The 22883-nt window shown below is 60.9% G+C and overlaps 2 protein-coding genes across 4 annotated transcripts; one reads left to right on the top strand and one right to left on the bottom strand.

Annotated features, from left to right (window-relative positions):
- The first annotated feature begins 1714 nt into the window (after window positions 1-1714).
- Window positions 1715-18306, top strand: PLEKHA2 (pleckstrin homology domain containing A2). Of its 2 annotated transcripts, XM_062015850.1 has the most exons (12): window positions 1715-1826; window positions 5171-5334; window positions 5925-5981; window positions 7639-7687; window positions 8209-8306; window positions 9977-10123; window positions 13259-13405; window positions 13533-13601; window positions 13725-13795; window positions 14697-14760; window positions 15173-15250; window positions 15601-18306. In XM_062015850.1, exons 2-12 carry the CDS (start codon window positions 5194-5196, stop codon window positions 15940-15942), a joined length of 1263 nt encoding a protein of 420 aa, XP_061871834.1. In that variant the 5' UTR covers window positions 1715-1826; window positions 5171-5193; the 3' UTR covers window positions 15943-18306. The 2 variants fall into 2 exon arrangements, with proteins under 2 accessions (XP_061871834.1, XP_061871835.1); XM_062015851.1 differs by lacking the exon at window positions 9977-10123.
- Window positions 18307-20007: 1701 nt separating this feature from the next.
- TM2D2 (TM2 domain containing 2) lies at window positions 20008-21627 on the bottom strand. 2 transcript variants are annotated; one of them, XR_009820504.1, is made up of 5 exons: window positions 21343-21627; window positions 21176-21263; window positions 20972-21087; window positions 20237-20775; window positions 20008-20129 (listed from the first exon to the last, which is right to left on the bottom strand). XR_009820504.1 is itself a non-coding variant. In XM_062015852.1 (4 exons), the coding sequence occupies exons 1-4, from the start codon at window positions 21555-21557 to the stop codon at window positions 20562-20564; spliced, it is 633 nt and encodes a 210-aa protein (XP_061871836.1). In that variant the 5' UTR covers window positions 21558-21627; the 3' UTR covers window positions 20008-20561. The 2 variants fall into 2 exon arrangements, 1 of the variants encoding a protein (XP_061871836.1); XM_062015852.1 differs by having other exon boundaries at window positions 20008-20775.
- Window positions 21628-22883: the final 1256 nt, after the last annotated feature.

The following is a 22883-nucleotide window of genomic DNA, read 5'->3' as shown; positions in this document are numbered from 1 at the left end:
AGGAGAGCAGCCGCCGTGGCAGAGCTGAATGGTGTGTCTCAGGGTGCTGAACCTGGGCTTTGAGGGAGGAGAGATGGGGCAAACAGCCCTGTCAGGGCCCAGCTGCTGGGGAAACAAGCTCCTGTGCAAAAGGCTGGGGAAGCCCCTCTGTGGCTGTGTGTGAGCAGAGCTCCCCCTGCACCCTCTGCACCGGAGCGGTTTCAGCAGAGAAAGTGCCTCAGGGTCAGAGGTGGCTCCAGAGAGAAAGTGGGGAATTCCCGAGGCTGCAGCTGCGGGGAGCCCACGTTGTGGGGGGAGAACAAGCGTCTGCAGCTCCCCAGATCCCCCCCTGACCTCGTGCAGCAGCTTTCCCGAGCCATGCCCCTGCAGAAGCCGTTACCCCAGCGGGGCAGCTCCTCTGTTCCGCGCCCACGCTCCGGCTCACGCTCACCAACGCGTCTGTGCCGGGCTGGGCTGGAGGCTGCTGTGACAGACTGTGGTTTCATCTGCTCCCGGGGCGGTGACATGGGCCCAGAGCACGGGCACACAGAAGCTCAACACACATGGTTTCAGTAAGAGCGTTTGGGCAATCTTCTGCAACACGGGCAGGGTGGTGGAGGGTGGGGGGAGGAGGGGAAAAGCAGCAGCTTTGTTCTGAGAATGATGCAGGGCATAGGAAACGCTGGGGGCAGAGGCAACGGCTTCCATTGGCAACACTTGGGCAGCGTGCAATTGCTTTTGGGGGAAGAAAATCATCTGCAGTGGCATAACTCCTCAAAACTAAAGCCTGGCCTTAAGATGGATAAAGGAAACGGAGACCCTCCCCCTCCCGGCACGGGGCGAGGGGCACAGAGCAGCGCCGGTGCCCCAGGGGGTTCGGCAGCCCCGGGGGGGTTCGGCAGCCCCGGGGCTGTGTGTGAACGTGCAGCCCGGGAGCAGAGCCGCAGCCCGGGAGCAGAGCCGCAGCCCCGGAGTGTGTCTGCCCTCCTCGGCTTCTCTGGCGTGACAAGCCACTGGCTATTTGCAGCATCTCGGCGCAGGCGCCGGGCTCGCTCCGGATCCTGCCCCGGGCTCAGCCCCGCTCGGGCTCTCAGGGGAGCCGCAGCCGTCCCCACGCACCCCACGGGGCACCTCGCAGGATGGGCCCGAGAAAACTGTTGCCAAAAGCAACCGTGACCGAGCGGGAGCGGGGGGAAGGATGTGGGTGACAGCGAGCAGCTTTCTGTCGGGTCTAAGCGGGGGGATTTGCCAGGAAGGACCCGAGCCCAGAGCTGGGCAGGGGCCCTGCCAGGAGCTGCCTCACCCCGCCACACGGCTGCAAAGCTCCGGGGGTGGGGGGTCCCGGGATGACCCCAAAGCTCCGCCGCGGGGGCACGGACCGAGCCGGCCTCGATGCCCCCGCAGGTGGGACGATGCATCCCCCAATCCCCCGGTGCATCCCCCTCATCCCCTGGACACCTCCCCCGATGCATCCCCCTCACCCCCGGGACACCTCCCTCGATGCATCCCCCTCGCTCCCCGATGCATCCCCCTCACCCCCGGGACATCTCCCCCGATGCACCCCCGTCACCCCCCGGGCCCCCTCCCCCGATGCATCCCCCTCCCGTCTCGGGGATCCCCCCCAACCCCCTCCCGGCCCCGCGGAGCCGCCCCCGCGCCCCGCACTCACATCCGGGGCCGGGTTTGCTAATGGGAGACGTAATTAACCCGGAAAAAAGCGGCGGCGGCGGCAGAGGCACGGGCACGGGCACGGGCACGGGCACGGGCACACACACCCAGCCGCTGCCGCCGCCCCCAGCCCGCCCCGCCGGCCATGCGCGGGGGGCTCAGCGCAGGGACGCCGCGGGGTGAGTGCGGGGTGCGGGGCCACGCGTGTCTGCGGAGCCGCCCGTGGGCAGCGCTGCCTGTCGGAGGATCCCGCGGGGAGACTTGGGGACCCCTCGCTTGCCCCGCTCCTTGTCTTTTTCCCACCCCACGGGGGTCGGAAGCCCCCCCGGGTCGGGCCCCGCCGTGCGGGTGGCTCCCGTGGGGTGGGTGCGGGGCTCGCCGGGATCCCGGCGCTTGCAGCAGGGCTCAGCGGGGGCTGCTGCGGGTGGGATTGCTCGGGGGTCGGGGTTCCCGTGGGGGGCTGCAGGAGCCCAGCTCTGCTCGGGGGCAGGGGCAGGGAAGGTGCAGGGTGCGTTTGGGCTCTGCTCAGAATGCGTCCCCCTGGCTGGTTTTTTGTCCTGGGGTGGGATGAAGCAGCACATCCTCGCGGCTCCCAGCTTGCCTTTCAACAGGTTAATTACTTCATTCAGGCAAAGTCTGGAGTTAGCAGGAGTTAGTTTGCCGGGCTCTGCCTCCAGCGTCTGTCTCGTGTGTCGGGCACAGCGAGTTCTGGAAACTCCTCTGCAGGTGAAAGGAAACGGGTGCTGCAAGGGCTGCAGCTCCCAGCCAGCGCCTGCATGGCCAGGGCTGCCTCAGAGCCGCGTGGGGGCTGTGGGCAGTGCTGCCAGCAGCCCTCTTGCACTGGGGAGTAGTCATCCTGCACCCCAACCCACCCCCGGGCAGCTCAGTGTGAGCGAGGAGGAGGAGGGTGAAGGATGCTCTGGCTGCCCGCAGGTGCCATGGGCCGTGCTGTGCTGTGCTCAGGGCTGCTGCAGTGCTCCAAAGGTTGAGTCTCCTCTTGCTTTGGCTTTTTCTGCTGCAGGGAGTCCCTGGGTCCTGCTGCCATGGCTGAAGCTGTGCCAGGAGCAGCTGAGATGGTGTGGGGAAGCGCTGCCCTCCTGGGGGTGCTTCCTGGAAAGTCTGGCTGTGTGTGGCTGCACACGGGGCCTTTGAGCCAGCAGTGACCACAGGGAGAGGCTCCAGTGCCCTTTGAACCTGCACCCTCTGCTTCTCCCTAGGAAGAGCTCAGGATGCAGGGGAGAGGGTGTTTTTCCTGTAAACCACCTTCTATAGCCTCAATGTTCTTATCTCATTAGTAGAGCCGTAAATCACAGCTTCCCATGCCCAGTGCCAGTGGGATGCCCATCACGTTCCCATAAAGGTCAGAGGCTGCAGCTGATGTGTCTGGAGCTGAGGATGCTGCTTTTATCCTTTTCCTCTGGAAAAGTGCAGTTCTCAGTGGCTGGGAGGAGACAGACAGTCTGTGGGCAGTCTGTGGGGATGAGGAGCTCAGCTGGAGGGCAGAGTTTGGAGCAGTTGTAGCCCTCTCTGCCTGTAAGGTTTTGCATATGCCAGTGCAATCCCAGGTCAGCTCCCACAGCCAGAGCTGAGCTGGTTTTGTGGGCTTTCAGCTGAGGCCAGATTAATGAAGGATGGCAGGGGGAATGAATCCACTGGGCCTGGCATCACAGTCCTGAGGGACTAGGGGCTCATCCCTGTGTTGCCTGTGGCACACCTCAGCTCTTCCTCACCCCTCTCCTAAGTGGCAGTCTCTGGCCTTCTATTAGCAGCAGGAGGGAGAGGCACTTTCTGAGGCTGGGTGTGAAGGTGTTGCTGTAGATGAAAGCACTTGGGAATCTGCTCTCTGGGTGCTTCCCCTCGCCCACAAAAAAAAGCAGCACCATGTGCAGTGCCCACATGACATGTGCATGGGGGGAAATGTGGTGTTTGAAACCAAGCTCTACTACTGAAGCAGCACCATTTCTCTCTCAGCAAAGCCCTTGATACTCATCTCTGGTGATAAACTCTGACAACAGGTTGACTTGTTTTCTGCCACCTCCACCTTTGCAGCTGCACCACAACTCTTGCACAACATTTGTCTCTCAGGGCCCCGTTCCACTGCAGCTATTCAGCTCAAAAATAGTATTTCCTCCTTTTTTCTGCATGAGATCTTCTGATTTGTGCAACCTCAGCTGCTGCCACCTGCAGCACTCACCCCTCAGCTACCGGACAAACCGCACCAGGTTCAGCTCTCACCCTTCTGCTAACGGCCAGCCCCGACCCTGCCCGTGGCTGAGGGGGCTCTGCCCGGGTGGAGGGATGTGCCCCTCGTGCCCATTGTGCCCTGGGTGCTGCTTTTGCTCCCTGCATGGGGCTGGAGGTGATGGTGCAGAGCCCCAGTCTGCAGGGCAGCCCCGTTGCAGGGCTGTGAGGGGTCTCCCAGCGGCTCTGCAGCCAGTTTGGGTGGGAGCTCTGAAGGGCCAGTGGCACTCTGGGGTGTTTGAAGAAGAGTGTGGGCAGCAGGGTGAGGTTGTGCTGCCCCTCTGCTCTGCCCTGAGGAGGCTCATCTGGAGTCCTGTGTCCAGTTCTGGGCTCCCCAGCTGCAGGGGGCAGGGAGAGAGGCCAGGGCAGGGACACCAAGATGCTGGGGGGATGGAACGTGTGTGTGAGGAGGAAAGGCTGCAGCCCTGGGGCCGTTGAGGCTGGAGAAGAGCAGCCTGAGCTCAGGGGCAGCTCAGCAACACTTACAAGTACCTAAAGGGTGGGTGTCAGGACTTTGTTGTGTGGTGGCCAGTGGCAGGCAAGGGGTGACAGGCACAGGCTGGCACACAGGCAGTGCCCCTGGCCATGGGTCGTTGTTTTCCCTGCTGGCTCGTCCTGGCTGCACACGGCTGCTGCTGGAGCTGCACGTTGGTTTCCATTCCCTGGGAGTGTGGTCAGGATCTCTCTGGCACTCAAACAGTTCCCAGGGACCTGGTATCTCACATCAAATCCTTTGTGGTTACTTTGTCCTCCCACAGCCCTCAGCACCTCAGCTCCAGGGCTTTGGGATCCCTGCAGGGCTGGGCACTCCCCCAGCTCCCTGGGCAGCCTGGCACAGGGACTCACACCCCTCTCAGCGAAGAAATTCTTCCTTATGTCCAGCCAGTTGCTCCCCTGGTGCAGCTTGAGGCCGTTTCCACTCGTGACTTCAGTCGTGCTCCTGCCTGCAGCCTGAGCTGCACACGGGCTCCTCTCCTTGTCACAGGGGTGTGCTGAGTGACATCTGTGTTGAGCAGCTTCCTGCAGGCTGAGCGTTTGACTTGGCTTTTTGTGTGTGGAGCCGTGGGAGAGGCAGAGAGAGCTTTGGATGGGTTGGGAGCTGAAGTGCTGGCTGGGGCCAGCCCCGGTAGGCTGAGCCTGATGAGCTGTGCTGCAGGCTGACTGCTTGGCATCCCAGCAGGGCTGCACCCAGGGGCTCGATGTGGCTGTCGGTCAGAGCAGCTGTGGGGCAGCTGGGGCTGTGGGTCACGCAGCCAGCCCGTGTGCCCGTCCCTCGTGGCAGGGTGATGCCAGCAGGAGCCCGGGATGCCGTACTTGGACCGACAGAACCGGATCTGCGGCTTCCTGGACATCGAGGAGAATGAGACGTGTGGCAAGTTCCTGCGGAGGTATTTCATCCTGGACACGGAGGCCAACTGCCTGCTGTGGTACATGGACAACCCCCAGGTGAGCTCCCACCCCAGGCACCTCCCTGGAAGCTCACAGGGACTCGCAGACACATCCTTGGGCTGGCCCGAAGGCAGGACCCGGCGCTTGGCCTTGCTGAGCCTCATCCCGTTGCCCCCAGCCCATCTCTGCAGCCTGGGCAGTGCCCTCTGCAGAGCCTTCCTGCCCTGGAGCAGGTCTGCACACCACCCAGCTTCATCAGCTTTGGCACAGTGCTTGTAGGCTGGGGAGGCTCCTGCCTTCCTCGAGCATCTCACAGCAGATTCCCCATTGCCTCTCTGAATGGGAAAGGGCAGCCTCCTGCCCACAGGCTCCTGCTCTCAGGGCCATGCAGGGTGGGAGCTGGAGCCCAGCTGGCACCGCTGGTCCCACTGCACGGGGTCAGTGGTGCGGAGGGGCCCGAGGACGGCACGGCACTGGGGTGCAGCGCAGCGTGGCCAGTCCCAGCTGCTGCTTTGGGTGTGCAGTGACCCAGGTGCATGGGGAAGGAAGCAGCTGGGGCTGCAGCCTGACCCCAGTGCCACCCAGTGCCAGCCTGGCTGGCCTCCTGTGTTCTCCCTGTCATTTAACTCCCTGGCAATGCTTTGCAGAACCTGGCCATCGGCGCGGGCGCTGTTGGATCTCTGCAGCTCACCTATATCTCCAAGGTAATGTCAGGGGCAGGAGGAGGGAAAAGGAAAGCTCCTTCTGTCCCCTTCTCCATGTGGCTTTCCCAGGAGAGGCAATGGCTCACCCTGGCAAGCACCCAGGGAGAGGTTCTGTTCTGCCTGGACCCTCCTCCCTGGGACAGGGGTCTGTGGGAGGAGAGGAGCATCCCCACAGTGTGGCTGATCCTAGATCTGGGACTAGTGTTTGCCTTCCCCCCCAGAGCAGTGTGGGACAGGCTGCAAGGTCAGGCTGCAGGAGGAAGAGGAACTGGTCTGCCATGAGGAAGGACACGGGGTGCTCGGGGCTGAGCAGGGATGGGAGCCCAGCATCGGTGTGAGCTGGACTTGGGGCAGGATCTTAGTGGCATTATCCAGGCAAAGCCAGTGCAAGAAGTGACAAGTGTTGCAGGGCTGGTGAGCAGAATGTGTGGAGCTGTGGAAAGTGGAGCTGTCGCCATCCTTGTCCCACCAGCTGCCCCTGGGTGCTGCTGGGGGGGAACAGGGGGGCTCCCAGCTGCAGCACCGGGCTCAGCTCTGACGTGGAGCTGGGGCAAGGATTGGGCAGATCTCCCTGCTCCTGCTGAGTCATGGTTTATAAATTAAGCACAGATGAAGCAATGCCGGGAGGCTGAGCCTTCCCCAGTTCAGGAGCCTCACTATGAGTTCTGTATGCTTTAGGCTAAAGGCAGATTGCTGTTGGACAGTGTCTGGTCACCAAGTGCAGGATTCAGTGATGCCAGCAGCTTCAGCCCTGGGAGGTGCCCCAGGAGAAGGGAGCTTTGCTGGAGAAAACATATTTAAAGCATTATAGGCTGGCTCTGAAGGAGGAAGCCTGGCAGAAGAAACCCTCCATGAATGCTGTGCTTGGAGCCCTGGGGAACATTATTCTTATAGAGATGATTCCAGCTCTTTGGGGAGAAACCGCTGCTGTTCCCCTCCATTTGCTTGATTGCTGACAAGAGTGACTGTGCTAGTCCAGCAGAAACCCTCCTGCTCCAGGCCTTTGAAAGCTTTGTGTTTGTGGAAAGCACAGTGCCAGGGGGAGCAGTGGGGGATGAAAGCTCTGTGTCTGCACTGACCTTCCCCTGGGACTGTGTGTGCTCTGGTACATCTGCCACGGGCCAGTTCCTGCGTGCTCCTGCAGCTGTGCTGGGGCTCCTGGGCTGTGCTGTGTGTGCCATCCTCCTGGGCAGGGGATGTGCCAACACCCTGAGGGTGCTGAGGGTCCTGCCTGGCTGCTCCTGGGGTGGCAGAGCCTGGAGTGGGAGCGATTGCCCTGCAGGCTCCTGCCATGGCATACAGCCAGGCTCTAACCAGGAGCTGTGTGAGGAGGATGGAATAACTGGGTCCTGCCCAGTGGCAACCTTCATTTTTGCCCTGGCTCAGGGTAGCTGGCTCCTCTCCTCCTTTGCAGAGGGGATGATGCATTGCCTGCCCTCCCCAGCCCTGCTGAAGGGAGGCTGCAGCCTGTGATGTGCCACAGCTGGCTGCTCATTCCTCAGCCTCACAGGCTTGACCGGGAGAGGCTCAAGGATCTGGGTTGGAGCTTGGGGAACACCAGCTTCCTCTCCATCATGGGCACGTGGGTGGAAACTTGCAGCACTAGTGTGTGTCACTAATGAGCCCTGTTTGCTTTTGGTGTGATGTGCTGGTGCAGGTCAGCATCGCCACCCCGAAACAGAAGCCGAAAACTCCCTTCTGCTTTGGTGAGTGAGGGGCCTGAGCTGGGGAGGGCACCTGCCAGGGCAAACCACGGCTCAACAACCCCCTCAGGGGTGAAGTTCTTCCTCAGGCCATTCCCAAGTCCTGTCACTTGGGTTTCATCCCACAAGGCAGAGCACAGGCCTGTGCCCATCCCAGCACACCGTGTTGCCTTTGCAGCGCTGCACCAGGGGGATGGAGCCCAAGACAAAGCCCAGAGCACACAGCACATCCTCATCTCAGAGCAGAGTTAAAACCCAAGTGCTGAGCAAAGGAAGTCCCAAGGGGCCCTCAAACCCTGACTCAACACTAGGTGAAGTCCCAGTTTGGGCTGTGCCACAGCCTTGGTGTAAGCCTTGTCCTGAGCCCTGTGCTGTGAGGATACACCCAGCTGGGGTTCTGGGGCTGCTGTGTGTGGGTGGCTCTGGGGCTGGGAGCTCACATGTTCATTTATTGGCTAATTGCTTTCAGTAGTGCCAAGCACTGACTGGGCTTCCCTAACTCTCCTCCTCCCCTCCCTTGGCAGTCATCAATGCTTTATCCCAGCGCTACTTCTTACAAGCCAGTGACCAGAAGGACCTGCAGGACTGGGTGGAGGCGCTGAACCGGGCCAGTAAGATCACGGTGGGTTGCCTTGTGCTGCTTTCTGGTGTGGCTGTGTCCTGCCTCAGTCAGGCCCTGGAAGAGCTCTGCTTCTCCTTGCTGTGATGCTGGTGGCCAGGCTGGCCTGGGAGCTGGTGTGTGCCAAACTTGCCAGGCTTCCCTCTGGGGTGGTGCCCAGGCTGAGAGGGAAGGGCAGCTCTTGGCTGGTGGCTGCAGCATCTAATAGAATCACAGAAGCATTTGGGTTGGAAAAGCCCTTGAAGCTGCTGCAGTCCCAGCCCTCTCCTCACCCTGCCAAGCTCAGCACTAACCCATGGCCCTCAGCACCTCAGGGATCCCTCCAGGGCTGGGCATTCCCCCATCTCCCTGGGCAGCCTGGCACAGGGGCTGACACCCCTCTCAGGGAATGTCCTGTGGGAGCCACCCCCATCCCTGCCTGCTCTGGGGACATATCCCTCCTGTCACTCCTGCCAGCTGCTCAGAACCAGCTCCTCAGCTCTCAAACAGCATCTTTTCTTGTGCTTCACCACTGCTTTCAGTCGGTTTTCACTCCTCCTGCCATGCCAGGGCTTGTGCTGAGTGCCCTGTGCTGTGGGGCATGGCAGGGCCCTGCCTGGGGCTGCAGCTCCTGTCTGCCATCTCCTGCCTCTCCTTCACTGCTCTATGTTCACACAACCATACAGCAATGCTCACTGACCCGCTAACTCGTGGAGTCTGCGCTCCCCAGCTGCTGCTGGCAGTGAGGGATGCTGCTGCCCTGCCTCTCCTGGCACTGCTTGGTTGGCAGTGCCTGTGTGCCAGAGGATGCAGGGCCACTCACAGCAGAGATGCCACCTGCCTGGTTGTGTGTTGCTGCCTTAAAACAGTGCCCAGCCTGCAGCCCCTGCTGCAGCTCAGCCTCAGACAGTGCCCAGCCTGCAGCCCCTGCTGCAGCTCAGCCTCAGACAGTGCCCAGCCTGCAGCCCCTGCTGCAGCTCAGCCTCAGACAGTGCCCAGCCTGCAGCCCCTGCTGCAGCTCAGCCTCAGACAGTGCCCAGCCTGCAGCCCCTGCTGCAGCTCAGCCTCAGACAGTGCCCAGCCTGCAGCCCCTGCTGCAGCTCAGCCTCAGACAGTGCCCAGCCTGCAGCCCTGCTGCAGCTCAGCCTCAGACAGTGCCCAGCCTGCAGCCCCTGCTGCAGCTCAGCCTCAGACAGTGCCCAGCCTGCAGCCCTGCTGCAGCTCAGCCTCAGACAGTGCCCAGCCTGCAGCCCCTGCTGCAGCTCAGCCTCAGACAGTGCCCATCCTGCAGCCCTGCTGCAGCTCAGCCTCAGACAGTGCCCATCCTGCAGCCCTGCTGCAGCTCAGCCTCAGACAGTGCCCAGCCTGCAGCCCCTGCTGCAGCTCAGCCTCATTAGGCAGCTGACAGCTCATCATTAAGCTGAGCTGGAAGTAGAGCAGGGCCTATTAAAGGAGTGAGTGTCCCATAGATGCTCTGGGCTTCAGGGCTGAGATGATGCTTAATTATTCAGCACCTCTCATCTCCCATCTCAGTGTCTCCCACACCCTCCTGCATTGGGGTGGCTTGTTCATGTAGTGTTTTCATGAAGGGATGTGGCTGCATTGAGGCTGGGAGGACAGAGGTGCCTGGTGCAGGCATGAGGCTGCCTGGCACCCTCACTCCAGTGCCCTTCAGCCCTTTCTTTCTCCTGTAGGTGCCAAAGGGCAGCAGCATCCCCCCAGCCACAGAGATTGCAAAGGCTCCCGTGGTGCCCCAGGCCCAGGAGAGGAAGCACCAGGTTGCCTACAAAACTGAGATCATCGGGGGGGTGGTGGTCCACACTCCCATCTCCATCAACCAGGTGAGCTGCTGGTGTCTGTGCACTGACCCACATGCTGGGGGTAGGGTCCCTGCTGTGCCAGCACCCCACTGGGGTCTCTGTTTGCTTCCTGTGTTTCAAGAGCAGCTCCTACAGGGGATGAGCAGGAAAAGTGGCAGCTTCCTCCATGCACAGCTGGGCAAGGCCATTCCCACCACATGCTGCTCTGGTGTTCCTGCATCTCGCTTCCAGGGGTCCTTGGGAGCTTGAGCTGGGCTTGGAGGAGACCCTGCTGGGTTTTGTGTCTGGCTCCTGCTGCTGTCCTTGCCCTCCCAGCAAGGCTGTGCTGCCTTCCCAGCCAGGCAGGGTGAGGGTGACTGGGGCTGATGAGGATGTTGCAGATGATAGTGGGATTTCTGCTTTAGGAAGGGGAGCACAGGTCAGGGGGGTGTTGAGGAGCTGGGATTGCTTCCCCCCATCACTGTGCCCTGGCAAGGCAATGAGGGGAGAAGCAATGCACAGCAATGATGGGCTCTGTGTTCCTCAACCCAGGAGTCAGAGCAGCAGAGCTTGTGGCTGTGGGTCTGCTGGGCTGGGCAGGGGGTCTGGGGGAGCTCTGGGGGTCCCAGGCAGGCCTGGCTGTGGGGCTGGAGGCAGTTGGGCTGTTGGGGAGGCTGGTTGGCACTTTCATTTCTGGAAACCAGCTCAGTGTCTGCAAACCCTTCCCACTCAGGGGTGTATAAATAGCTGCACTTAGCACCCTGCAGCACCTCTCCTTTGTCTGGCTGTGAGGTGTGATGAGACGAGCGGGTGTGAGGAGGAGGAGGAGGTGGTATGAATCTGCTCCCTTTCCCAACCATCCTGCACCACCCACCCACATGCCCTGGGTCTATGTCACCCCTTGAGGTGCCCAGGACAGAAGGACCCCTTCTGTGTGTCCCCATCAGAGCAGCCAAAGGGCCTGAGCTGTGGCACAGGCAGTGACTGGCACTGCTGGCCGTGGCTCTGCACCCCCTTCCCTCAGCACGTGGCCTCAGTGTCTCCCACCTCTGGGCTCTGCTCCAGCTCTGGGTCTCACTTCAGCCCTTATCAGTGGCAGCACTAAAAATAGAGCAGAGAATGAGATCATTGCAGTGGCTGTTGCTGGAGGGAGCTTTAACACTTCTGTGGCTGTGGGTGTGGGGCTGTGGGGTGGGTCAGGATGGCAGAGTCCTGAGGATCATGGAGCCCAAGCCCTGCCCTCACCCTGCCCAGCCCAGCACTGACCCACAGCCCTCAGCACCTCAGCCCCACGGCTTTGGGATCCCTCCAGGGCTGGGCACTGCCCCAGCTCCCTGGGCAGCCTGGCACAGGGGCTGACACCCCTCTCAGGGAAACAGTTCTGCCTCAGCTCCAACCTCAACCTCCCCTGGGGCAACTTGAGGCTGTTTCCTCTTGTCTTGTCACTTGGAATCAGAGCCTGACCCCCAGCTCCCTGCAGCCTCCTGTCAGTGCTCCTGTCTCTCCTCAGCCTCCTCTTCCAGGCTCAACATCCCTCAGCCCCTCCCCAGCACCGCTGTGCTCCAGCCCCACAGTCTCTGGCAGTGAGGAGCCCAACACTGAACCCAGGCAGCAGCCAGGCTTGTGACTCTTCTCCTTCTGTTTCAGTGGGTTAAAGCTGCTCTTTCTTCCTGACTCTGCCTCCCTCTCCTCCCTGCCACCACCTCCCAGGAGCCGTGAGCTCCATCCTCAGCCCCTGCACAACTCCTGTCTTTCACTCAGGGTGTTTTTGGAGGTGGTGCCTCTGCTCCCCAGCCCTGGCTGTGCCTGTGCTCCCCAGCCCTGGCTGTGCCTGTGCTCCCAGCCCTGGCTGTGCCCTTGCCCTGGCCCCGTGGGAAATGGCCATTTCTCCGCTGCAGCTTCCTGGGCGCGTCTGTGGTTTCCTGGCTCAGCTCTGTGCCGCGGCTCTGGGACTGCACAGGGGAGCCCCGTGTTCCTCTGCACCCCCAAAGCAGCCAGCAGCACACCCCACCCCCTGCATGGAACACTCCTGCTTGCAGCAGCATCCCCAGCTGTGCTGTTGGACAGAGCGGGTGCAGCCCAGGCGGGGGCAGCGGGCAGCTTCCCCTCCCCAGCCAGGCTGCGGCTCTGTTCCGCTGCTCTCTGGAGGTGTTGGTGGCAATCTGGGGACACCCAGATGGCTGCAGTTTGGGGCCAGCCAAGTAGGTGCTTGTCTCTGCCCTGGACAAACCAAAGCAGCCTCTCGAAGGTGCTGGAAGGAGCAGCACGGGCAGGTCACTGGTTAACCGCAGCGGCAGTGCACCGGCACGGGTGCCATATAAGGCTGGTGGTAGCCAGAGCCACCCTGGCTGCCATGGCAATTCTCAAACCTCAGCACTGAGCTGGAGGAAGGGGGTTGGAGGGATGGGGGAAGGACATGAACACAGATGTTTTCATCTCAGCCATCCTCTGTGGTGCTGAGGGGGAAGGGCAGGCGCTGCTGGGGGACGGGTGGTGCAGAGGAGGGAGGGGAAGGGAGGGGAGGGATGGTGCTGGCAGTGGGATGTGCTGGGAAGTGCTGGGGTGAGCAGGGAACGGGTGTTGGGTGTGAAGCCCATCCACACTCATGGTAGCAAGTGTTGCTCTTGGGGAGAGACAGCTTGGGGCCAGAGGAAGAGCATGATTATCTGCCTGAACTCCAGACGCCACAGTTGCTTGTGGCAGAATTTGGCTGTGAAAAAGCAGAGCAGAGACTTCATGGCTCTCCTGAGCAGTTTATTCCCATGAGGCATTGCCTCCTCTGGTTGGGAAGCATCCCTGCTTTATCTGGCTCCAGGTTCCAGCTGCTGGGGGCTTGTTCTGCCTCTGACACAGCTCCTCGGACTGTGCTCCCCAGTCTGTGAGGCAGCTGAGTCGCCTCTTTGCTGTTTGATAAAGCAGGTGGATGAGGTGCTTTAACTCCTCTGCTGCAGGGGATTTTCTGCAGCCCTCAAGTTGTGTTTCTGTAGCCTTCACGTTGCTCTTCTGTAGCCTGAACATCTCTTTCACCACGTGGATGCCAACAGGGCATCAGTCTGGCAGGCTGTGTGCAGCGAGATAAAATCTTCCCCCCTCAGCTCTGGTGTCCTTCCTCCCATGAGGGGATTCCCCTCCCTGCTGCCTGCTGCCTGCTGCTCAGTGTGTGCTGTTTGCTTGCAGAACGGAGGGGCTGCAGGGGAGGGCAGTGACGCGGCCGCTCACCCGCTGCTGCGGCGCTCGCAGAGCTACATCCCAGCCTCGGCCACCAAAGCGCCCGCCGGGCCGCCCGTGCTCAAGAGCGGCTACTGTGTGAAGCAGGGCAACGTGGTGAGTGCCAGGAGCCCCTGTGCCATGGGGCAGCTCAGGCAGGAGCGTGGGGGGCTGCCCGCGTGGGGGTGCGCTGGGGGCGGCGTGGGAAGCCCGGCACTGAGCGCTTCCCTCGCCTGTTGTGCAGAGGAAGAGCTGGAAGCGGCGCTACTTCGTTCTGGATGAATTCTCCATCAGTTACTACAAGTGTGATCAGGTCAGTACCCCACACCCTGCTCCCCACACCCAGCCCCTGCTCCTGAGCAGAGGTGTGGGGCTGCTGTGGGAGGCGCATCCCCGCGCTGCCAGCCCCAGTCTCTGACTCCTCCTGTCTCTGCAGGATAAGGAGCCTCTGCGTTCCATTCTCCTGAAGGACGTCTGCAAGACACACGAGTGCCTGGTCAAGTCTGGGTAATGCTTCCCTCTGTGTTTCCCTGCTCTGCAGCTCCTGCCATACCCCCTGATGGTGGGGAGCAGCTTCCCCAGGAGCTGGACCAGAGGAAGGGATCTCAGCTCCTTCCTTTGAGGAGCCCAGAGGCTCAGCTTCTCTTTTCCAACCCTGTGCCCTGGTTTGGGCTGGGGTACAGTTGTTGCTGGGGTTAAACCGTGACACCTTGTAACCCAAAACGTCTCCTCTTTGCTTTGCCTTCTCTTTCTCTTCCCCTTCAGCTCCATGAGCTGTCTGGGGAGACATGGCTGGATGCAGGATACGGCCCAGCCTGTGCTCTCCTGGTGCTGCTTGTTGGGCAGGCACACTCTCTTATCTCCATCAGTTAAGGAGCACAGGGTCCTGCACAGTCAATGGCAGGAGATAAAGGTGCTCAGAAAGCTGCTGAAAGCCATATGTAGGTGTTTTCTGTAGACCAGCAAAGCGGCTCCACAGTGCCTTGGGAACAATTTATTGCACCAAAGGCTGATGAAAACCAAAGCAACTGGAAGATTTGCAATGACAAATGAACTGAGAGAACAGGCCTCTTCAGCTGAAGAGAAATGGAATTGATTCATGTGCCTTTCAGTTGTTTATTCTTACAAAGTAATATAAGGCTCACATTTAAAACTGACTGGAAGTGAGAAGGGCTGTGGGTCTGGGGAGGGACAAGGGTTTGGCAGCAGATGCTGGAGTCTGTGTGTAGCTGAAGGTCCCTGGGGAGCTGGAGCCATCTTCTCACAATCCTGCTGAGCTCCAAGGTTTGCCTTCAGCATGTTTTTCCCCAGCAGACTGTAGAGATGAGGATAAACACACCAGTTAGTTGTTCACGTTGACACCCACGATGGCTCTGAGCAGGGACTGTCTCCTTCTCGCTGTTTCTAGTGACCTCCTGATGCGGGACAACCTCTTTGAAATCATAACGAGCTCCAGGACCTTCTACGTTCAGGTGAGGCAGCTGAGGCTGCTTTGCTCTCCTGGGCAGCGAGTTCAGCTCCTGACAGCCACCCTCCTGGGCTGTTCCATCCTCCTGGGCTGTTCCCCAGCAGCCTCTCAACCATGATGAGTTTGGAAGAGCTTTGCATGCTGGTGGGGCACAGGGAGAACTGCTGGGCAGTTTCGCTTCTCCCTTTGGGCTTATTTTAATCAGCAGCTCTTTGTGTTGAGCAGGAGGAAGCAGAGAGGAAAAGCACAGGGTGATGTGCTGAGCCCCTGAGCGTGCAGGGCTGGGGCTGCACGGTTTTGGCCAGACTTCCCCGTGTGTCCATGCTCTGCTGTGATGGGATCAGCTCTGGCTGCACTGGTGGTGGTGGGGGGTGTTGCAGGAGGCACAGTGTGACTGGGGCTGGTGTGTTTTGCAGGCAGACAGCCCCGAGGAGATGCACAGCTGGATCCGGGTGATCACAGGGGCAGTCCAGGCTCTGAAAACCCGCCCCAGGGTAGGTCACAGCCCTCCTGTGCAGGTGTAGTGTCGAATCAGGGTGATGCTAATGCACAAGGTGTTTCTTTAGTGGCTTGTGAAAATGCTCTGATGTGAAAATGCTGATGTGAAAATGCTCTGATGTGAAAATGCTCTGTTGTGGGTTTCCAGGGGAGATCCCTCTGGGACACCGCACACAGCCCTGCAGCTGCAGCCTCGCCAGGGCTCACACAGGGCACAGTCCCTGCCCTGCTCCTGCTGCCACACTCACACTCCCAGTTTGCTTGGGGGTTCTCTTTCCTTCATGCAAAGGGCCTGGGCTTTGCAGATCGCTCCCAAACCCTGTGCCCAGGCAGCTCTCCCTTGCAGGAAATGTCCTTCATGAGATCCACGTCCATGGTCAAGGCCGGCGGCTCCTCGGCCGCGTCCCAGCAGCGTCAGGCGGCAGAGGAGAGGAGAGCCCTGTGCAAAGCCCCTTCCACGTCGTCCTGGCAGCCCTGGACGCCGGTGCCTCGGGCAGAGGGCAAGCAGGCGGCGCCGGGGGAGATGCCCAGGCCGAGGGACTCGCTGTTCCTGCCGGGCTGCGGCGAGCACGAGGCCGGGGCCGCGCCGGGCAGGCGCCTGCGGCACAGCTCGGAGCCGCAGCAGCTCAAGGAGAAGCCGTTCGCCTTCGGGCTGGACGAGGACGGCGTCCGCACGTCCGACGTGTGAGCGGGGCCGGAGCCGCCCCCAGGCTCCCTGCTCGTGGCCGCGGCGGCTGGGGGTGAAACGGCCCCTTCCCCCCAGTGCTGCTGCTCCCTGCCCTCCAGAACCCGCCTGGAGCCGCGTCCCTGCGGCCTGCTGTGCCCGGAGCACGGCGCTGCTGCTGCCTGGCTGCGTGTGGCGGACGCGGAACTTCCACCCCAAACCGAGCCCGAAGAACCACGTCTCAGGGGCCCGAAGGGGAACGTGACCTGCCTTGTGTCTCCCTTTCACGCTGCTCAGCCTTCCCTGGGCAGAGCTGCAGAGAGACCAGCCTGCAGCAGCGAGCTCGGGGACACGCCGTCGCCTCCCGTTTGGTGGCTTTTCCCTCGGAGAGCGGCTCCTTACGCTGCCTGAAGCCCAGCCCTGGCACGTTCCCTGCTCAGCCCCTCCAAAGGCTTTGCTGGTGCTGTCTGAGCTGGTGTGATGGGGGGCAGGAGGATCCTCAGGCACGGGGTTGGTTTTGCTCTGCCTACCCCTGGGCACCAGAAAGCTGAGCCTGGGTGAAGTGCTTTTAGCAAAAGGCAGCGGGAGCCGAGTGTTTAATGGAGCTGGGAAAGCCCAGCCACCTCCCCTGCTGCTGCCTGGAAGGACAGCAGAAGCTCTTAGAGCAACATGAGCTGATTTCCATCACTAAATCAGAGAATTCAGGTATTCCCTAGGCAGCCAAATTGACATCTTCACCCCAAGGATGAGTGTGCAGCCCCTGGGTGCTGAGCAAGGCCACCCTGCCACATCCTTGCTGCTTTGAGGGCTCTTGCCCTGAGTGCTGGCTGAGCAGCAGTGGCTGGGCTGTTGTCAGTGTGCCAGGGAAGGCAGCAGCACACGTTTGGGTGGGAAAGCTTTAACCCAGAACTGCATTAAGCTGAGATGAGAGCGAGGGAAGGCAGCCCTGGCATTAAGCTGCTGTGTTCTGTGGGTATCCCCAGCCCTGGCACGCTGGGCAAGGCTGCAGGAGGTGCCTGTGGGGTTCTACGTGCCCAGCTGCAGTGGCAGCCCCACGTCAGACACAGGAGCAGCCTCTGCCGCCTCAGCTGATGAATCCAAGAGGCTGGTGTGGGGGCTGCATGGGGAGCTGAGCGCTGCAGAGTGCTCTGAACGAGGTTTCTCTCTGTTGGGGCCTAGTTTATTCTTTATTATTCCTCTTTCCCTTTCTCTTTTTGGCATTATGTGTTCCCTGCTCTGCAAAATCAGCTCCACGTGCTCCCCAGGAGCAAAACAACCCCCTGGCTGGTCCCTGCCCTTCCAGCTCAGGCTGGGCCTGGCATCCAGAGGGGCTTTGTCACTTGAGCTCTGCAGCGTTTCAGCCCTTCACAAGACTCAGGTTGTGTCAGTCTCAGTGCAGGCAGGGCCAGCTCCCCCCAGAGCTTCAGAGGGGCGCTGTGGAGGTGCTGGGTCGAGGGCAGAGCTGGAAGCCATGTGAACGGTACAGGGCAAGTGTTAATAGTTGTTATTTAACTGTGGAACCCTAGATCCTGCTGTTCCTTTTTGCTTTATTTGCACTAGTGTTGGAAAGCTCTGGGTTGGGGTTGTTTCTGTTGAAGGCTGACTTGCTGTTTGGCTCATCTCAACCCCGTTGTAGGTCCGTTGAGCCTCTGGCTCGCTGCGTCCCGGCGTGTGGTGACAGCTCTGCCCTCGTTTCTGGGGATCATCACACACAGGGGGCTGCTGGTGACTCTGTGCAAGGCTTCACAACCACCCAGTACCAACTGTTTTTATTGCTTGGTAATTACAAAGGCTCCTCAGGCCTGGGATGGGAAAGCAGAAGCTTGTTGCACAATTAGGGTTAATTATCCAGGAGGAGAAACTAGCAGTGGCTCCGGTGCTGTCGTAACACTGCTGGTTCCCATTCCCACCCTCCCTCAGCACAAAGCCTGGCTCTGAGGCTCTAACAAGTGTGTTCTTTGCAGGGAGGAATCTCTCTCCCATCCCAGGGGCCAGGCACATGCAGCCAGAGCTCGCTGGGAGTTTGCTTTCTGTAAAGCAAGGCGGGGTCCCCTCAGCTCTGCGTTTGCCTCCCAGCTCTCCCCTGTGCCGTGCTCCCCGCTGGCCCAGGGATGCTCCAGGGCTCTTGTGTGGAAGGGAAGGTGGGACGTGGGTTTGTTCTTTACTGTGGAAACTTCCCCAGTGGGCTCAGCCATTTCTCTGAGTCCTGGCTGTGGGTTCCAAGTGCTCTTAGGGCCGAGGTGCCCAGCGTGGGCGATGCTCTGTGCCTGCCCTGCTGTCAGTGCCCCCCTCCCGCCCCTCACCTGCATCTGCTCCTGCAGGGGCTGGAACACCCCTCTCTGGCCCCTCTGTGGTTTTAAATAAAGAAGGAAACCCCAGTTGCTTTTCCAGGCTGTCTGTTGGCACTGTTTGTTTGAGGTAATGAGCACCATTAATGAATGCCATCCCCAGCAGGGTGAGGGCACAGGGGGCAGCAGCCAGGGAGGGTCCTATGGGAGCTTTGGGGATGCTCCATGAGGCTGCCAAAGTCCTGCTTGGTGTTTCTTATGTCAAAATTCTGTCTGAAGCCCCTCACAGACCCCTGCTGTGGAGCTGCAGCTGGCTGGGCTGCTCCCCCCACCCACCCCAGGCAGTTTTGCTGGGGAAAAGCACTGAGTGGCCTCCTGCTTTGGAAAAGCATTTCATCTTGTCACTGCTAGAGAAGGAGGGGCTGGAGACTAACCTGTGTTTCCCCAGGTGAGGAAGAGGACAGATGGGAGCAGAAACCATCCAGCTCCAGGCAGTATGTGAGGTGCAAGTTTGATTTCTGCTGCTGCCAACACAGCTCCAGGAACTGCTCCCCTTGAGCCCTTCCACAGGCAGGTGTGTCCCAGCAAAACTCCTCATTTAAACACATTTTTCCAGGGGGAAGTGGCTGGTTGAGAGGAGGTAGCACCAGGTCCCCCAGGTCCTTTTCCACAGCTGCTTTTGCCTCTCTGTGGATGTGGGCAGGAGGAAAGCTGTGGGAGCAGTCCCAGGGTGTTCCTCAGCATGGTCTGTACGTGCTGTTAGCTGGCAGCTGTGGGGCCCAGGACATGATGGGATGTCAATGACAATGGGCTTTTGCACATGGGGCTGTTGTTTCACCTCTTTCTGGCTCACTGCTTAACTTCCCCTCTGTCTCCCCACTGGCTTTTCAGCCCTGTTGTTCCACTGGCCTGAAGAACAGGGGTAGTTCCCTGCTGCAGCCTGTCCCTACCCCACTGCCCCGAGACCTACTCAAAGCTGCCCAGTGCAGCTTCCTTCTGACCTGAAGGGGACATAAACCCCATTCCCTGGAGAGGAGGGCCTGTTGCAATAAACCACAAACCCAAACTGGAAGAAGCAGAGTTCCCAGCAGTTCCCAGCAGCAGCAGCTCCCGTGGTGGCAGCACTGTGCTGCGTGAGGATGGAGAGCGTTGCGTGCTGAGCTTCACACCACACAGGACTGGCCTTTGCATATGTGGATTTTGTGTCTGGTTCTGGCTGTGACTTACTGCAGCTTCCTTTTCCCAGTTTTATTCAGCTCAGTGAGGTTTCAGACTGCAGCTGGTGGAGCTTCCTCTTTTGGGTGAGAGGTCACTCAAGGCTCCCACTTGTTTTGGCCCCACACACACCCCAGGCCGTGAGCTGGGGAACCCCACAGCAGCTCCCCACAGCAGCTCCCAACCCTTCCCAGCTCTGCAAGAGCTCTGGGCATTCCCTGCAGGGTGGAAACGAGCCTCTGTCACTAATGAGGCAGAGCTAGTAATTAAGTTTTGTGAAACATGAAATGTTGCCACTCGGTGGTCATGGGTTTTAACAAGTACAACCCTGCAGCAGGAGGGAAAGGAATGCAACCTGCTTGCTAGGAAGGGCAGAGGCCTGGGGGAGAAACAGGTAATGGTCAAATAACAGCACAGAGGGACAATCCCTGTCCTGCTCCTGCTGCCACACCACTGCTGCCACAAACCAGGATGCCACTGGCTGCCTGGGAACACTGCTGGCTCGTGTTCAGGTGCCTGTTGATAAACACCCACAGGTCCTTTTCCACCAGACAGCTCTCCAGCACGTTTCAACAGACACAAGCACTTCTTTTGAGAAGCCTGGACAGTGACTTTATTTGCTGCCCTGTGGCTTTGCACACCTGCAGGAGCGTGGCAAGCAGCGCTCTCCCAAAGCTGCAGCCTGTGCTCCACCTAACCCAGCTTCCCCTGCAACAAACAACATACAATTAGAGCTCATCCCTTTGCCACAGAGTCTCTCAACACTCTATTGAGCTATTCAACCTTCAAGGTTTGCAAAGTCTAGTAAGACAAACCCAAGTCTCCACGTGGCTGGGTGTCCTCTGCAGATGTGGAGTCAGCAACGTCCAGGCTTTATGAAGCTTTGTTTGACCAGCTGTGAGTGCAAGGCCTGATTCCTTACACTGTCCCCACTTGCAGGGAGAATCCAGCCTATTTTAAACAAGCAAAATATACACCAAACCATTTTGTGTCCATGGTTTGTACAGAGGAAGTCCCAGGAAGGACCATCCTGCACCTTAAGCTACAGCTTTGCTACTCGGTCTTTGTGTGAGGCCAAAGTCTGCTCGGGTGCTGGGGAGGGGCCCAGCTCCAGCCCCGCAGCGGTGCCATCACCTCCCCTCAGTACAGGGTGCACCAATTGCTGCCATCGCTGGGCATCAGCCCTCCAGTGATGAGGAGAATCAGATCCACAAACCACCAGATGCCCAAACCTCCCAGGGTCAGCAGTTTCCCCACCGCCGTCCCGGTGTGGCCCAGGCAGAATCGATCCACTCCAAAGCAACCCAGGAAAAACGAGTAGAGCAGCGTGGTTATGAAATAGTGGCCGGTGTACCTGCAGGGGAAGGCGAAGGGGAAGCGGAGGAGGGGGATGTCAGCCCTCCCCGACGGCCTCGCCGCGTTTCTGACGGCGGGGCTCCCTCCCGCGGGGGCCGGGAGAGATGCAGGGAGCGGGGAGAGAGGAGCTCGGGGAAGAGGGAGATGGGGGCGAGGAGGGCTCTCCCACCCTCTCCCCCGGGAACGCGTCCTACTTGACGCAGGGTCTGCTGCCCCGCAGGAACGTCCTCGGCTCGGCGCACTCGATGCCGTCCAGCGCCCGGCACTGCACCCGCGTGTGATCCACCTCTCCGTAGGCCTGTCCGCCGAACTGCGGGGCGGCGCGGGGACACCCTCAGCTCCGGGAACACCCTCAGCCGCCGCTACCGAGGGCTCACCCCGGGCCGCCCCCCACTCACCTTCACGCAGCCGTGGCCCAGCTCCTGCTGCGCCGTCGCGTTCCCGCCGTGGTCCACCGGCTCCTCGCACTCCACGAACTCCTCGGGGCTGCGGGGCGGTGAGGGCAGCGGTGAGGGGGGCGGCGAGGCCGAGGCGTCCGCCCAGCCCCCAGCGCCCCGGCCCTCACAGGTAGGTGCAGAGCACGAGCGGTGCCCGCGGGTCGGTGTAGGCCCAGGCGGCGGCGGCGGTCGGCTCTAGCTCGTCGGGGCCGGGCTCGGGCTCGCTGGCGTTGCCCGGGAGGCCGCGGGAGGCGCCGTGCAGCAGCAGCACGTTGCCCAGCAGCAGCGCGGCCTGTCCGCACAGCAGCGCGTACCCCAGCGGCCCGCGCCGCCGCGCCGCCATGGCGACGGCCCCGCCGCAGGGAACGCCGCTGCCGCTGCCCCGTCCTCCTCCGCCGCCTCCTCCCAGCCAATGGCGGCTCGTCTCTTCCCCTTCCCCGTCCGCCTCGGCCAATGGCAACCCGCCGTTTCTCCGCGGGGAGGGCGGGGAAAGCCAATCAGCGAGAAGGCGGAAGAAGTTGCGAGAAGGCTTGAGAAGGGGTCAAGGGGCAGTGTGGGCGCGGCGAGGACGCGATTGGCTACCGGAGAGGCGTGTCGGCCAATGAGCGAAGGCGGGGGGCGGGGCCTGCGTGCGCGGGCTACATAACGCCTTGAGGGGCGGCCGCAGTCCCCGCGACCGGCGGGGTCCGGGGTGTGTTGCACTGTCCGCCGGGGGAGCCGCCGGGGGAGCCGCCGGGGGAGCCGCCGGGGGAGCCGCCGGGGGAGCCGCCGGGGGAGCCGCCGGATGCCGTGAGCAGTGCGGGGAGCTCGCCCTGCAGGTGGGAGCCCCCGAGGCCCTCTCCCCGGGACAGCCGGCTGCGCGGGTTCCTCTCCGGCCTGACCGTGTGTTGTAAAGTAACGAGCGCGGTGAGTTCGTCCGGCCCCGCTGATGAGGGGCTCGCTGGCGCGTTTCGAGGCTCACGGGTCGTCCCCAGCCCAGGCTCAGCACCGAGGCAGCAGCCTGGCAGCCGCGGCAGCGCTGTGTGATGTGGAGAGTTGTTCGGTGGGAGAACAGGCACTAAAGGATGGGTGGCAGGAGGCTGGGGCCAGTGTTTGGTGTGTGGGGGCCAGTGGCAGGAGGTGATTGGCACAGGCTGGCACACAGGCAGTGCTAATGGCACAGGAGGAGCAAGTCCTTTGGTGCTGAGCTGAGGGAGCCCTGGCCCAGGCTGCCCAGGGAGGATGTGGAGGCTCCTTCTCCTTCCAACCCTAGCTGGACATGTTCCTGTGCCCCCTGAGCCAGGGGAACCTGCTGGAGCAGGGGCTGGGTGAGCTCTGCAGGGCCCTTCCAGCCCCCACCACTCTGGGACTCTGTGGAGAGGCAGGTCCCTCAGCCTGTGGCCAGTTTATTTTCTCCAGCCTAACATCCCTTCCCCCCCACCACTCTGGGATTGTCCAAAGAGGCTTTAGACAGCTGCCCAGAGTATCAGCCCAACAGCCCCTGTGTGCCTGGTGTGGGGTTGTGCCCCCTTCTCAAAGGGCCTTTGGTGTGTGCACTGGTGTTAACAGCAGTGCTTGGACTGGAGAGCTGGGCAGTGTCACCACTAGTGTTGACCTGCAGCAGGAATTGATTTGTCAGTTGGATGTGATGGCCAGCTGGTTCATTAAGCTCTTCTTTAATGATTAAGAA

Source organism: Colius striatus, chromosome 27, assembly GCF_028858725.1.
Source record: "Colius striatus isolate bColStr4 chromosome 27, bColStr4.1.hap1, whole genome shotgun sequence".
Taxonomy (NCBI): Eukaryota; Metazoa; Chordata; class Aves; order Coliiformes; family Coliidae; genus Colius; species Colius striatus.
The sequence above is the reverse complement of the archived record's forward strand: the minus strand, read 5'-3'. Positions and strand labels throughout refer to the sequence as shown.